We start from the raw sequence: 14,888 nt of genomic DNA on the forward strand, positions 1-14,888 counted from the left end.
AACTTGGCAATATAGATTAAGAAAAACAAAAATGTAGAGACTCTAGTGATTCTATTTCTGGAACTCTATCCTAAGGAAATAAATACTAAATATTGAAAATGCATTACATACAAATGTAATCACTGTAGCCATTTTTAAAATAATGCAAATTGGGAAAAATCCATATATAATACAGGAAGAATTCATAAAAACTAAGATATAATCATAGGAATTATTCAGTCACTAAAATACATGGTCTATAAAAACTAAGTAAACATGAGAAAAAACTTACAACAGATATAGCAGTATGATAAAGTAAAACTGTATGAACAGAATAATTACAAACTATGGTTTTAAAAGTATCTAAAAACAGAAAAAGACTAAAAGAAAATTCACGATACTGTTACAGTATTTGTAGGATGATGGTATTGGTGAGTGAGGTTTTTCCTTTTCTTCCTGTTCCAAAATGTGAGTAACTATTTATTATTTTAATACTGAGGTATGTAACTAATGAAAGGAAATACTCTCAGTTACTACTTTAATATTAATCCTTTTTGTCTTCAAAGTGCATGTAAAAATTTCAGAGAAAGCAATAAGGGGGAAAAAGTCATGATGAAGCAATATGTACAAATGCCTTTATTTTGTTTTTAAACATATATACCAGTACACATGAGTGGGTAGGCTGCTCACGTCCAAGGAAAGGTTACAAAAGATACAGAAGAAATATTCACATAGAAAGCATCATGGGAATAATACCATTTCTTAAAGAACAAGCACATTTCATACAAATGAGAGGGTTCTGGCAAAGTACTTTAAAGCTCAAGAGCGCGCCATGGTACTGAGGTATAATAGCTGAGGTGAGGAGTATTGCAGGCTTCTCTTTTGTCCAATATTCACTGAAGTCTCATCCGTTTCTCAGGGGGACCTTTAACGTTCACTGTCTGTTGGACATTCTTTGTGGTCTCCTTCTCCTCAGATTTTACAGTTTCGGGTATAGGTTCTGCCTCTTTTTTTGTCTGATCCACTAGACATCAAAAGCAGATTTTTTTTTTGTGGAGGATGAGGGGATGATTATTAATATGAACAGTTCACTCTTTCAAATTCATTTTTAACTGCTAGTCTCAGGTTCTAAATTTGGTTTTTTCTCTTGGCAGATATATACAAGAACGCAGCTATAAACCTAACAACCTGATAACTCAAGGAAATTAGTGATACTAGACAAAACCACATGGCATTAAAATAAGACATTATGTATAAGCAAGATATATCATTATTCTAACTCAATTACACGGATAGTTCAATACTTGTTTTCATTGACTTAACAGATGACCGCTTTTCACACCGAGATTTGAACCAAAAACTTCAAATCACCTGGCTTCTTCACACCTCAATACCCACTCTTTCCACCCCAATTCATCTTTTAAATACCAAGATCACTATCACAAAGGCACCACCTGTTGACAATTCAGCAGATCTCAGAGGTTAAGAGTGACAAACTACAATAAGAGAGTCTAGGACAAAATGAGCATAGCTGATCTCACATACCATAGTTATTACTGAGTTTCAGGCTATTTGGTCTTATTTCAAGTTTAATAGAAATATTAATAAGAATAATAGTAATAGATGAATCATACCTGGGACTGGCTTTTCTCCAGACTTTTGCTATAATTTTTTTAAAAGGGAGGAAGGGGAGAAACAAGAAAAAAGGAGAACACAGGTCAGGTTAGCAAAGTTTTCTTCTTGATTTCATAATTCTTAATAAAATGAAACCATTCAAACTGCATTATTAATGACTTCATGAAGAAAAACTACTATTCATGTACCCTAAAAAGTAAATTTATCATTTTCTACTTCTTTTTCCCATTCCAGAAGAGACACAAATCTGAAATTAGAACAAAATAGTCAACCATAAAACCCCCAAACATCTAACAAAGCCTTTTGCCTCCACACTCAGGCTACAAGGCTTTATAAAAAGTAGTTAAACAAAATCCAATGAGAGGAAATAATGGAGCCTTTCAATACTGCAGAGGCTTATTTGCTTAGATACGAATTAGGAGAAAGGAGATTAAAGTTTGACTTTTAAAGTTGGTAGGCATGGGAAGTAAGGAAAGAAAAGAGACTTCTGATGAGTGTATTATTAAAAATCAAACCACAGGAAAAGTAATAGGGACATTAGAGATCAGAAACAAGGTCAGGTCCTCCATTCTGTACAGCAATTCTTTTATTTGATTGTGCCCTGTCATCTCCTTTGTCCCATTACCCAAGTTAAATGCTATCAAACATCCTCTTCTTCCTCCTCCTCAAGGCTCACAACCTATTCCTCACTCTCATCTGATGACACTCTGCCTCCCATTTAAAAAACAAAATAAAACAAAACAAAACAAAACAAAGTATGCCAACACCACCAATTTCCCTCCCATCTACCTTCAAACTTATACCTTTATGTACATACACACACAAATATATACGTACACATATATTAATATTTAAAATAACTTATTACATCCCTATCACCTCAGAAGAAAAAAGTAATCTCTTCATTTCTAAGGTTGATGCCTCCATCTATTTTCTGAATTTCTTTCTGGATTAACATGCCCTCCCTAAGTTTTCTTACCTATTCCCATGACTAAAGACTACAAAATTTTCTGATCTCGCCATGTTCCAGATTCATGCTGCCAACTGCTTACTAGACTACTCCAATTGCAAGTCCTGGGCACCGTTACACTTAACAAGACCAAATCTGAGCTCCATATTATTGTCCACTATGCATAAAAATGTTAACATAGAAAGCCTGAGGCTGCGATCCTTAGAAAGGCCTGCTTGCAAGGTTGGCTCCTGGCATCTAGAAACTTAGATTTTGGGAGCATTCCTACCATTCCCTAACAGATAATGGTGGCTCACTGTGCCTAGACTGTACAAACAACGTGGTTTACGCTGAACACCTGCTTTCCTTCAGGGATTATGGAATTTTGGTATGTGCTTGATAAAGGGTACCTACATGAGGAAACCCTCCACCTCACCCCACCCCCCAAAAAAACCTTGGGCACTGAGTCTCTAACGGATTTCCCTGGGCAGAAATATCATACACGTATTGCTGCATTTTCACCAAGAGTAGAGTGCACTCTGTGTAACTACTCACAGGAAGAAGAAAGTATAAGGAAGCCAGAGGAGTCCAGACTCCACTGTGTCTTTTTCCCTTATGATCTGGCTGTACATCTTTACCTATATTACAGTAATAAATTTTAGCCATGAGTACAACTACAGGCCAAGTCCTGTGAGTCCTTCCAGCAAATCTCCAAACATGGGAATGGTCATGAGAACCCCCCAAAAACCCAAGTATCACATTATCTTGTGAATATATCAGGACTTACAACATGTCCAAAGTAATTTGGAGGGAACAAATAATTTTTCTTTAAAACAGGAGAGGAAACGTATAGAGTAACATCAAAGGGAGTGAAAAAATTTGAAAAGGGGGATTTTTATGCTGCTAGCACTGAACCATATGAACTATACTGGACAATGAATTATATCTGGACATTGGAATAATGTCATTATCACCTCAACATACACTGTCTAATCTTTCCTACTAAATACTGCCAGAGAAACTAACAGGATGTAGTTTGAGATGGGGATATAGAATGGGGCCGCCCTTCTGACCAAATTTAATCAGGTGGCCTTGGTTTAGATAAACCTAGCTGAAGTAATATCCTATGATATTCTAGCAGCTTCTAAAAACAGCACTGAAAAGACATTCACCATAAAAAGGCTCTGAGGGCCTAAATTCCCATCACATCGGTATTAGTGTAACTTTCAATAGTAACAAGAATTAAAATATGGAAAAAGGAGATTCAAAGAAATAAGCAAGACTTTTCTAATATTCTCCTGAGCATTCCCCTAAAGGGGCAACATCTCTAGGAACCACAAGCCCAACTGTTAAATACAACAGATAAGTAGGAATAAGTACTGAGCTACAAATGTTTCTGGAAGACCGAAACCTGGCAGGTTAATATGAGCTAAGACTGGTTCTGCGAGACTTAAGTAGACTATTTTCTTCTCTAGGTTTGAAGAGGATGGTTTTTGGTAGGAAAAGCAAAAAAATTATTAATAGTTCTAGAGAAAGCCATCTTTCTCCGAGTTCTGTTACACAGAACTGGAAACACTTTTGGGAGTTGTCCTTTGGCTCTTGCAAGAAGAAATATGAAGTTCAGAAATACGGCAACTTGAGTGTAACTGTGGCTAAAAAGAAATATGGGGTTAAAAGAAACGTGGGGTTCAGGAATATAACAACTTAAGTGTGACTGTGGCTAAACCTATAAAAGAAAAATGTAAAAAAACACACACTGAAATGATATGAAGTCTGAACACTGCTTAAAAATAACCAGAAGGAAGTAGAACGAGAGATAAAATAACATTGGCCATGTTTGTCTAGCCTAGCTCACCAGGATAGGACAGCACGTAGGATTCAAGGCAGGACCCCTAGCCAGGAAAAAAGGAGTGGTCATTCACTAAAGTACCACAGAACCCAAATACAGCCCCTCCAAATCATACAGTGGAATTCATATAACATAACCCCAATATGATATAACTCTATTATTAGTCCTACCTCCTCTGTTAATTATGCCAACAACACCTCAAATGTTCCATTCTTTTTGTTACACACGTTTTAACTATCCTATCATTTAAAGAGCTTAGATATTTACAATATCAGGCCAGAAGGCAGCAAATAGAGCATGAGTTTCATATTCCAGTTTTGTCATCACCTATGACACTTTCACTAACCTTCTGAATGAGAGTATTATCTACATGCAGTCCTCATAGTTTGTGAAGATTCAGAAAGGAACACAGAACAGTATTCGTTCCATTGCCTTTACCCATTTCCTCCACCAAGTCTTTCAAAATTTTTCCTTTGATTCAGAGATCATTTTTTAACTAATGAAGAAAACCAATACTTTTAGGTCACAACTGAAACCATTCTCCATTAAAAATAAATATGTCAGGAAAAAGCGTCAAATCAAAATTAACCACACACATTCTCATTACCTGTACAAATCTGGGTGGAAACTTTTGTCTGAGGTCTACGAGTAAAGCATCCACACGTTGTCTCTGAAAAATAGAGCTTGGTTCTTCTTTCCTTTTGGCTTTAGGTTTAACTTTATCTATTAAAATATGAAGCTGAAATCAAAACATTGCCTAGTTTCGTGTCTTATATTTTACAAATCTCTATCTACCATGAACATAGCCAAATTTCCTTATTTGGCTGCTACACTGAAGATAATTCCCCAAATAAGCTAAACAGCATATATAAAGAAGTGTTCTAACTCCCCCTCTTAACTGAAGTTAAATGTTAACATTTAAAAAGCTGATATATATGTCTTTTAAAGATACTTCAGTTTTGGTACGTAAGCATAAAGAGACATTAAGAGTTTTAAAGCTAAAGTTTTTCATAATTACCATAATCACAATCTAACTTATTGGTTTAGAAATTATCTTTTGTATACTTTAAATGTATTAAATAGTCTTTTTCCACAAAACCTACTAGGAGCAAATGGAAAATGCAGCTTTCACAAATTCAAGTTACCATGCTCAGTTATTAAGACTGTAATTCACTGAAAAACATGACAAAACAGGTCATGAAGACAAGAAAGAAAAGAACCTGAAAGAGAAATTCTGAAGTTAATCACATGTGGAATTTGCCCTTTGGAGGAAGGTATATTGGGAACTGTCTCTAAATGAAAGGTTCCAGATAAGCACTACTCCAAACATTTCATTAGGGTAGGGGAAAATAAGCTGTTAGGCCAATTTTATTCAACTAAGGAAAACTTTCCCTTATCAAATGTTACTGCCTGCACCTACTATTAAGGATTAATATAACTGTACCTGAAAGAACATTCCACAGGTCTGAATTCTATATAAAGGCTATCTTTCCACCAGTAATTTATTTTGAGCTGCTCATTTCTCAGAGAAGGAAATGCAGGTATACTGTTCCAGACACATTTCTACAGGTAGTTTTACTGGTAAAATATGGTGAAGACAGTAGTAGATTAACAGCCATGGAAACTTAGGAGACCTCTTACCATGACAGGCAGTAACATGGAAGGATAAGAAAATAGGCAAGTCATCTGGAGATAGGACTCTAAGAGCAATCCCTCATTTCCTCTATTTTGAAGACTGGAGAATAAACAGGTCCAGATTCCAAGATGACTCAAACAGTTAGGTAAGTAGGTTAGGTAACTCAAACAGTTAGGTAAATATCACCCTTGTTCATTCCTCATCACTGTTTTTCTTCTTTATGGTCTAAATATTTTAAAACCTTGAATTACCTTAACAAAGATGACCAGTTACCTAACAGATTAAACATATCTTTTCCTATGTCAAAGCAATTATTACCACATCTAGTTTCATGAATCGTAGCTGCACAAAAGTCATCATCCTATGAAAAAGTGAAACACACCTAGAAAACATCAATGGCCATTTTCCCAAAGAAAACAGCTTCATTCTCAGAGGATCAAAAAGTATTTTACAAGGGTCTAGGGGTTCTACCTACCTTGCTCTTCATGATCTTTGAAGTGCCACCAATACCCTTTGGAAGGATGATATCGACAATATGACATAGCTTCATCAAAAGCTGACTGAATGCCATGCACTGCAGTAAGCTTGTAAAAAGAAAATGACTTCTAAATTTCTCATTAAGTCACTCAAAATTTTCAAAGTACTCACAAAATATTATTATATGCATAGACAGTAATTTCTTATTTTTCAGAACCTAAATTACTATATATAATAATTGGGGCCATGGTATATACTTTGAGCACTGACTTAGCTCATAGTAACTAATGCTCAGGACATTCTAATTGCCAACACTTTATAGTAACTTACACAAGGCAGAAGAGTTGCTGTTTGATTCTTGGGATCAAGATAGCCCAATTAAAAGTTTTCTTTAGTGTTTAAACAATGTGAAGACACTTACCACTCTGGAGTTTATAACTGATCCCAAGTCTGGTGCCTGATAGATCACTCCAGCAATGATATAGTAATCAGCTAGTGGGATAACTAAAACAATGGTAAAAATGTTTATGAATATAGCTATGGACACAAACTGTCAAACAGATTTTCATAAAAAGAACAACTAAAATTTGACATTTTCCCATATTAAACCTTAAGGCAGGGTTTGACAATTCCTGTTTTTGAAAATAAATTTGTACTAGAAAACAGCCACACACAATCATTTACATATTATCTACGGTTGCTTTGGCAACAGTTCAATAGTTGTCTTAAAGACTAAGAGGCCCACAAAGCCTAAAGTATCTACTCACTGGCCCTTCACAGAAAAAGTATACCCACTCTTGCCCTACAGCAGAGCTTCTCAAACTTTAACATGTATCTGAATCACTTACGGATCCTGTTATTAATAAAATCAGATTCTCATTCAGTACGGATAGTGCATTTCTAACAAATTCCCAAAAGATGACATTGCTGATATCGGTCAACCATACTTTGGGGAGTAGCCCTTAGAGCAAGCCAGACCTGGGGACCAGGGTAAAGATTATCAGATGCACTGAACTTGCCTCTGTGCCCCACTGCAGAGTCCTAAGGAATAAGACAGCTGCTAGTGAGGTACCATCTTGTGTAGCTTCTATGCCCTGAATTCTCTCACCATGGAAATCTTATTCCTGGTCTTGCCTTTATTCTGAGGTTTCCTTTTTCTCTGGGCAGAGACTCCAGAGCTTCAATTTTGAAACTAAATTTGAATTCTAGAACCACAGCTTTTTTACCAAGTCATTCTCTGAAACCAGTACCAAGGTAAGGGCTGTTCCTAAATGTCTTGATGAGGGTGATATCTACCTGAGAGATGTACCTGGGATGATACTATCTGGTTTCTCTACCTTGAATCTTCAATGTGACTTTGTCCATGGTCCTGGTTTGATTCTAATGTGTTTTCAAGTTCTGGTCATCTCTAGAATAGGTGTCTAGCTCTTTGATTCAAAACCAAATCTGGATTCTTCTACATTCTTCGGTGGTATTTTTAAAGCAAGTTTTTTCATTTAGTAGTATAATCCAACTAAGGCTTTTTGTTGAATGCATCAATAAGGAATTTTAATTGATTCTCTATGAATCTGATAGGACTGCATCTGCCATGTATTTTGTAACAGAATTAACTCAATGGACTGAGATAAGAAGAAAAATTACTTGGGATGCTTGAGGTTCCACTGGAAGCCCAACAACTGTGCTCAAGAGGTAGCTTTGAGTTGAGTGAGTTTTTCTGACTACTAGTGCTTGAAGAGTTGTCCTTGGACATGCTGGAACAGTCCTGGTGCCCAGGCATACCTTAAGTGGAGCATGGCTTCAAAACACTTCCTAGGTGAGAGTTATGCCTGCTATCCCAGCCTGCCCAGACAATTTGTTCAAACTAAGTGATTACAGTGGACACCTGATTTCCTTCTGGGAGTCTGGAATTTTGATGCCTAGACAACCAGTCCTCAATAAAAATCCTGGGCTCAAGTCTCAAATGGACTTCCCCGAACAAACATATCATACAAACGTGGCTGCATTTCACTGCTGGATGGAAGACACGGTCAGTGTAGCCCCTCACAAGAGGGAAAGCACAGGATTCCTACAGACCCCACATGATATGTCTTTTCCCATTACTAATCTGGCTGCATACCCTTACTGTGTTGCCATAACAAATCTCAACCATAAGTACAACCATATGCTGAGCCTGGTTAGTCCTCCTAGCAAAGTATTGAACATGTATGTGGTCTTGGGAACCCCAAAAACAGAACTTAACCAAAAAGGGGGGGAAATCAGGAAGTAACTAAATCATGGTATTTTAAGAAGAAAACAATACCCATTTTACCTTGTGCAGGGGATTGCCGCTGTTGCTTCCGAATGATAAAAAGAATGGGCTCCTGCGCATGTAAAAGGATGTATTCAACTCCAACCATCTGACTGAAACAGAACATAGACATCCAGAGATCTGTGAATGACCTGCAAACAATTCTGTGTGACATTCAAATTACTATATAAAAGTTTAGCAACACTGTAAATAGAATTAAAACTGCCTATGTTTGGTATTAAAGTCTGTTGAATAAAAATGGCTATTTTCCCAGATAGGCGGTATACAGATAAAGTAAGATTTTGTTTTTTAAACAACAAAGTATCTCTACAAAAATTCACCATGAACTTAAATCTGAGTATTTTCAGTCAGGAAAGTACACTGAAGAGTGTCCGTGTCAAAAAGGCAATCAAAATACCATGATGCTTCCTGACTGAAAAGACCTATAAATACCTATACAATATAAAAATAAAGATGACCAAACTATAAATTCTACCAAACTAGAAAACATCAAAAACCTTACCCCAATAAATTTGAATTTGAATCTGATCTGGAAGATTAAGTTTAAAAGCAACAGTAAATTATCTTAATAAGTATTTGCCCCATAACAAAAGCCATTTAAAAGACATAATTTAAGAACCCCCTTGATATTTAACTGAAAGAAGAAAAATTACATTAACAGTTGTTTCAGATACTGTTATAATAAAAATTAGATATAGAGGAGACAATAATTATAGTCACCTGGTTGAGAATAACAGTTGCATTTGCTAAAATCACTCATGAGACCAACATCTAAACCTCGGTTATATTTTAAATGGACACTATGAAGTTATACAGAAAAGACTTCCAAGTTATAAGTGACACTAATAATTCCCTTGCTTTTCAAATTTGTACAAACCCCAAAAAAACTCCAGTTTTTCTTCCAAAAATTCTACTCTGCGCTTCACAATCCACAGCTTGAAATTAACTATTCATCACAAAATCTCTAGCTGGCAAAGATGCTACCTTGTTAAAATAACTTACTTCAAGTGTTCTAATGTTAGCCTCTGCATTTTGACCACTTCATTATTACACGTCCTATCATAAAAAGGATTACTTCTTTCTGAAAAGTAATCCAGGACACTACCACTGTTCAAAATGGGGATCCAAGAGCTGTCGACCCAAGAGATTCCCAGCAGATTATCTATAGGAAAGAAACAAAATGATAAAGGATTAGAAAAAAAGGGAAAGAATCCCATCCAACAAACATTTATTATGTATCTAATGTAGTAGGCACTATGAATGCAACAATAACGTGGATACTAACCTACATATTCTCATGGTATAACAGAAGAGATAAGTATGCAAGAAAGCAATGATAACACAATATAATAATATGGCAAAGAAAACACATGCATCGCCACCAATTTGAGATCTCTCAATTAGGGATAGAGAAGTTGGGAAGCTATTATTGTAGATAAGATGATAATGACATAAAAATTAAGGGGCAAATGGGAAATAGAATTCCCTTAATTACAGCCACATTGTTTCACATTTTAGAGTAGAATTAAATCTTAAATTTAAAAAAGACATGGTAAGTAGAGCTAGATACCTTTAATAAATGACCTTTTATTGTTTATTGGCTGTGATGATGTTTCATACCACTGACTGTACTAAACACCACTAGGTACAAGTCAAGAACATCAAAATGTCTATACAATCCTGGTTGAAAAACTTCAGTCTCTCCTATACTGTGATTATTTCTGGCATCCTCAAAGTCACAAAGTCAAACCTAATTGAAGGTGACAAGCAGTGAGTGAAATGAATCAAATTGAGAAAAACTAATTACATAAAGGTAAAGTGTACTTTGTGTGTTATAAAATAAAAGAGACAAAAAGGTAAAGTATGTTAATAACCAAACAATTAGTACAGACTATTTAGATGGCTCATCATAACTGGACCATGCAACAACCAAATATACAATAGGCCAGGAAATACCATTTTCAGAAGAGGTCAGTCTTTGTAATGAAAAGCAACTAAGGACAATCATCATTTTTGGCTTTAAATACTACAGTCCAATTATTAACAAAGTTTTATTTACAGCAAAACTACTTATATATTTCCTTAAAAATTACTATGTAAAAAAATTTCTAGAAGGCTAACTTTGGTTTGTTTTTCACATGGAAATTATGCCTATATGGTGTCACAATCAGTTCTTGAAAATAGTGTTACAATATTATAGATTATTTCAGCACAGATAGGTTACAGAAACAAATAAATATGTAATTATAGATCCTACCTACCAACTACTATGGAGAGTTAACAGATATGGGCATGAAGTGATAGGGATCTGGTGGAAAGCAATGGTAATGCATAGCAAGAAAAGAACATGAGATATTTTTAGGAAAAAAAAACAATTTTTTGAATGACCAGCTACAAATTCAGAGAACTTAGGAATCAACAATTCATTTAGGGAAGTAACGATCATAAATTTGGCTTGGACAGATTGAGTGTAAAAATGGAATCAGACTCTTTGAATTAGAAGGAATCATAAATGTCATCTGTTCCAAGTGGCTGTTCAGTAAATTCTCCCTATAATTTTCTTCACCAAGCTGTTTCCATTACTACAAATTTCTTTATCAGCAGTTATATCTATCATATTTTCCTCATCCAGTAAACTAGCCTAAAGATGAAAAGTGAGACATGTATGACATGTGAAACCAATGCAAATGGAAATAATACTATTTGCCACTTTTGAACACTGACTTTGTGTCTGGCACTGTTCTAACCATTTCACAGACTATCTCAAAGAGGTTGGTACTATTATTATCACTATTTCACCAATGAAGAATCTGAAGCATGGGAAGGTTAAGTAACTTGTCCAACGTCACAGGGCTACTAATGGTGGAGCTGAGATTTGAATCCAGGTAGCCCAGCTCTACAGATCACATTCCTCTCTACACTATGCTAACTCAAAATGAAAATATCCAGTAAAGAGAGAGATTAAAAACTTGTGAGAGAAGCCAGAGGTCACACTACAAATTTGGAGACCACCTTTAGAACAATGAGTGCTGCCCTAGAGAGGATGTGGTCTTATCAAATACATTTCCTCCTCTCCATTCCTGTTGCCACTATCTTATTTAATCTTTTTCCAAGTGCCACTTGGGCAGCAGCCTCCTTATGGGGCTCTTTGCCTCCAGGTCTTCTCCCAATCCTATTCAGCCTTAATAACTCTCCACTTGCAAAATACAAATCTAATTATATCACTTCTTACTTAAAGAATGGCAGTGCACACTTATTGTCTAGAAGATTAAGGCCCAAATCCTTTATTATGGCATTTCACAATCCAGCTCCATTAGACTCCCACTTTTCTGACCACAATTATCCACCACATAGCAGGATGCCACAAGGAAAAGTACACCAGCAATTTATGGAACTTCAGACAAGTTAATCTCCTCATACCTTAGTTTCCTCACCTATAAACTTGGGATCAATAAGTATTTACACATTAGATTTTATACGTAAAATCCTTAGCACATTGTAATAACCCAATAAATTTTCATTGATAGTGGTGGTGGCTTCTTTCTCTATGTTCTCATAGCAATTTTCATATAATTTTATCATATGACTCAAAAATACAAATGTGTTCCCATTAAATTGTGAGTTTTTAGAGAACTGAGACTGTGTCTTACTCATCAGGAGACAGCACAGGACCTGGTTCATAATAATAAGCAAATGTTTATTAATGCATGATTAAGGGCCAAGGACAAGTACAGTATGGTTTACTCTGTTAGTCAATAATTTTTATCAATCCATTTACACAGATTCCTGTATCCAAGGATGTTCATCTAGAAAATGGTTAATTGACATTAAGAGTATGGTCTATGGCTATGAAATTGAACATAATTATCTGTCCCACTTGAAGACTACCTGTGTCCACAGCCCCATAAAGAGAACACACTACGAAGTCAAGTAGATTCTAACCACTTCTTACCATCTCTGCTGTTACCACTCTAACCCAAGCTACCCCCAAATCTCCATGCATTATAGAAATGGCCTCCTATCTGGTTTCCCTAATTTTGCCCTTGCCTTCCCACACTGTTCTCAGGAGCCAAGGTGGTCCTAAAAAAAAAGTAAGTTAGATCATATCACTCCTCTGGTCAAAACCTTCGAACTGTTCCCCATCTTACTCAGAGGAAAAGCCAAAGACCTTACCATGGCCTACAATACCTCTCTGACCTCCATCTCCTCCCCACGTCCTCTCTCACTCCACCTCCAGCCATATTGGCCTCCCTGCTGTTCCCTTAACACATCAGACACACTCTCATCTTTTCTTCTTTTTACTTTCTTTGGCTTTATTCTGTTGTGCTTTGCCACGATCACAAACAAATCTAAATAGAAACTAAAACATTATCAAAGCTAAATATAATACTTGAAAATAGTCTGAAGGACTAAATATTTCTCTTTTTATTCAGTAGCAAGGCAGCATGTTGACATAACGCAAGCATAGCACTCTAATAATCAGCAAGTGAAGAAATTTGGCACTTGAAACTCTCATTTATTATTAAAGACAAATATGAAAAACATGATCTAGACATGAAGCTCACCAATAATTATAAATGAGAATATAACTATAGTAAATATGCTAGATTCCAATTGGGTTAACATAGAAAAAGTCATCGCAAACACTTCCATTTAAAAATGAAGTACTGTATATATTGATACAAACAAAAACAACCCTACATGCCATCCAAGATCAAGGAGCAATTAAGGGGTGGCATCACCATATACTTATTCACTGACTGACTCAATAAATATTTCAGCACCTCTACAGTTCAGCTTTGAAAAAGAAACGACCCCTACCCTTAGCAATCGTTAGCTGGTTCATGGGCTGCATTATTAACTCAAAGACAAAACTTACAACAGGAAGTCTTAGGGATTCATGCCCAGGGACCCATGGGGCGCGATCTCAAGGATTAGGGAACCTCCATGCAGGCCTGAAGAAATGAATTGACTCAAATCGGCTCATTATCCCACTCCCCTCTCTGCCCAAAGACCATTTCTTCACCTCGATTAATAGCCCCAATATTGCTGCAGAAATATGTAGGACAACACTCCAGGTCTATCCTGAGTTTCTTCCAACCCCTACGCTCCGACGCTTGTAAGAGACGCCCCAAGAACTGAGGAAAAACTCGGCAACTTTTCTCTAGATTAGAGCCCTGGGTCTCCATACAAAACATTCAGAAGAGCTTCAAAGACCGCGCAAAGGAACCTGAACCTTGCTCCCGCGAGCTACAAACTCCCAAACTAGTCCATAGACCAACAAGAAACAATGTTTAGCAGCACAGCGTACCGCGGATATCCACCGCCGCCATAATTCCAAAAGCGTTCGCACGCTCTCCTTCCGGCGCAGAGTAAACGTAACGACTATGACTGCGGAAGCTGCGGGTTGAGGATCGTACGGATGGTGAGAAGGGACGTAAAGAGGGAAGGAGGGGGCGGAGTCGGGAGGGAGATGGGCGGGGCGAGGAGGTGGGGCGGGGCGAGGAGGTGGGGCGGGGCGAGGAGGTGGGGCGGGGCGAGGAGGTGGGGCGGGGCGAGGAGGTGGGAGTGGGGCGGGGCAGGAGATGGGCGGGACGGTGAGGTGGGCCCGGGGACAGGGCGGGACGCAGAAAGGCGGGTGTGAAGGAGCAGGAAGAAGCTGGGAGGAGAGGGCTACGCCAAAAGAAGGGGAAAAGAAAAGCAGACTGGGATAAAAATTAGAAGACTTGGAGGAAAGGTAGACTTAGTGGGGTTCCGCCCCACGCCTACCACTGAGAGATTCAGAAATTCAGTCTTGATCTATGATCGCCGAAAAAAGAAAAAAACAACAGTCCGATATGCTGTAGTTGGGGAGGCGGGAGGGGAGAGTCTCCTCAGGTGTATCCAATGAGCTGGTAGATTTAGGAGCTACTCTGTTTTTCACTCTGTCTCAAGTATGGGAATGGACAGGACTTGACAGAATTTGAGTCATTGGCTTTTATGTGACTAAACCCATTAAAAATCTAAATCGACTAAGGAAAGTATTAAATGCCTCTGGGACAAAAATTTCACAACA

At 37.2% G+C, this 14,888-nt stretch overlaps 1 protein-coding gene across 4 annotated transcripts; it reads right to left on the minus strand.

The window, feature by feature from the left end:
• Positions 1–608: 608 nt before the first annotated feature.
• On the minus strand, positions 609–14,166 carry MED6 (mediator complex subunit 6). 4 transcript variants are annotated; one of them, XM_069465087.1, is made up of 8 exons: positions 14,145–14,166; positions 9,836–9,995; positions 8,834–8,925; positions 6,947–7,029; positions 6,524–6,632; positions 5,020–5,135; positions 1,614–1,641; positions 609–1,003 (listed from the first exon to the last, which is right to left on the minus strand). In XM_069465087.1, exons 1-8 carry the CDS (start codon positions 14,164–14,166, stop codon positions 873–875), a joined length of 741 nt encoding a protein of 246 aa, XP_069321188.1. In that variant the 3' UTR covers positions 609–872. The 4 variants fall into 4 exon arrangements, with proteins under 4 accessions (XP_069321188.1, XP_069321187.1, XP_069321189.1 ...); XM_069465086.1 differs by having other exon boundaries at positions 6,524–6,653; XM_069465088.1 differs by lacking the exon at positions 14,145–14,166 and having other exon boundaries at positions 8,825–8,925; positions 9,836–9,937.
• Between the last annotated feature and the right edge of the window lie 722 nt (positions 14,167–14,888).

The sequence above is a fragment of the Eulemur rufifrons genome, chromosome 2 (genome assembly GCF_041146395.1).
Source record: "Eulemur rufifrons isolate Redbay chromosome 2, OSU_ERuf_1, whole genome shotgun sequence".
Classification (NCBI taxonomy): domain Eukaryota; kingdom Metazoa; phylum Chordata; class Mammalia; order Primates; family Lemuridae; genus Eulemur; species Eulemur rufifrons.

Excerpts from the sequence above, each read along its gene's own strand:
- MED6 (XM_069465086.1), bottom strand. The coding sequence starts at position 14,166 with ATGGCGGCGGTGGATATCCGCG. Across the intron at positions 9,996-14,144 it reads GGCGGCGGTGGATATCCGCG|ATAATCTGCTGGGAATCTCT; the intron begins GTACGCTGTGCT and ends TCTTTCCTATAG. Across the intron at positions 1,004-1,613 it reads TGGAGAAAAGCCAGTCCCAG|TGGATCAGACAAAAAAAGAG; the intron begins GTATGATTCATC and ends TTTGATGTCTAG.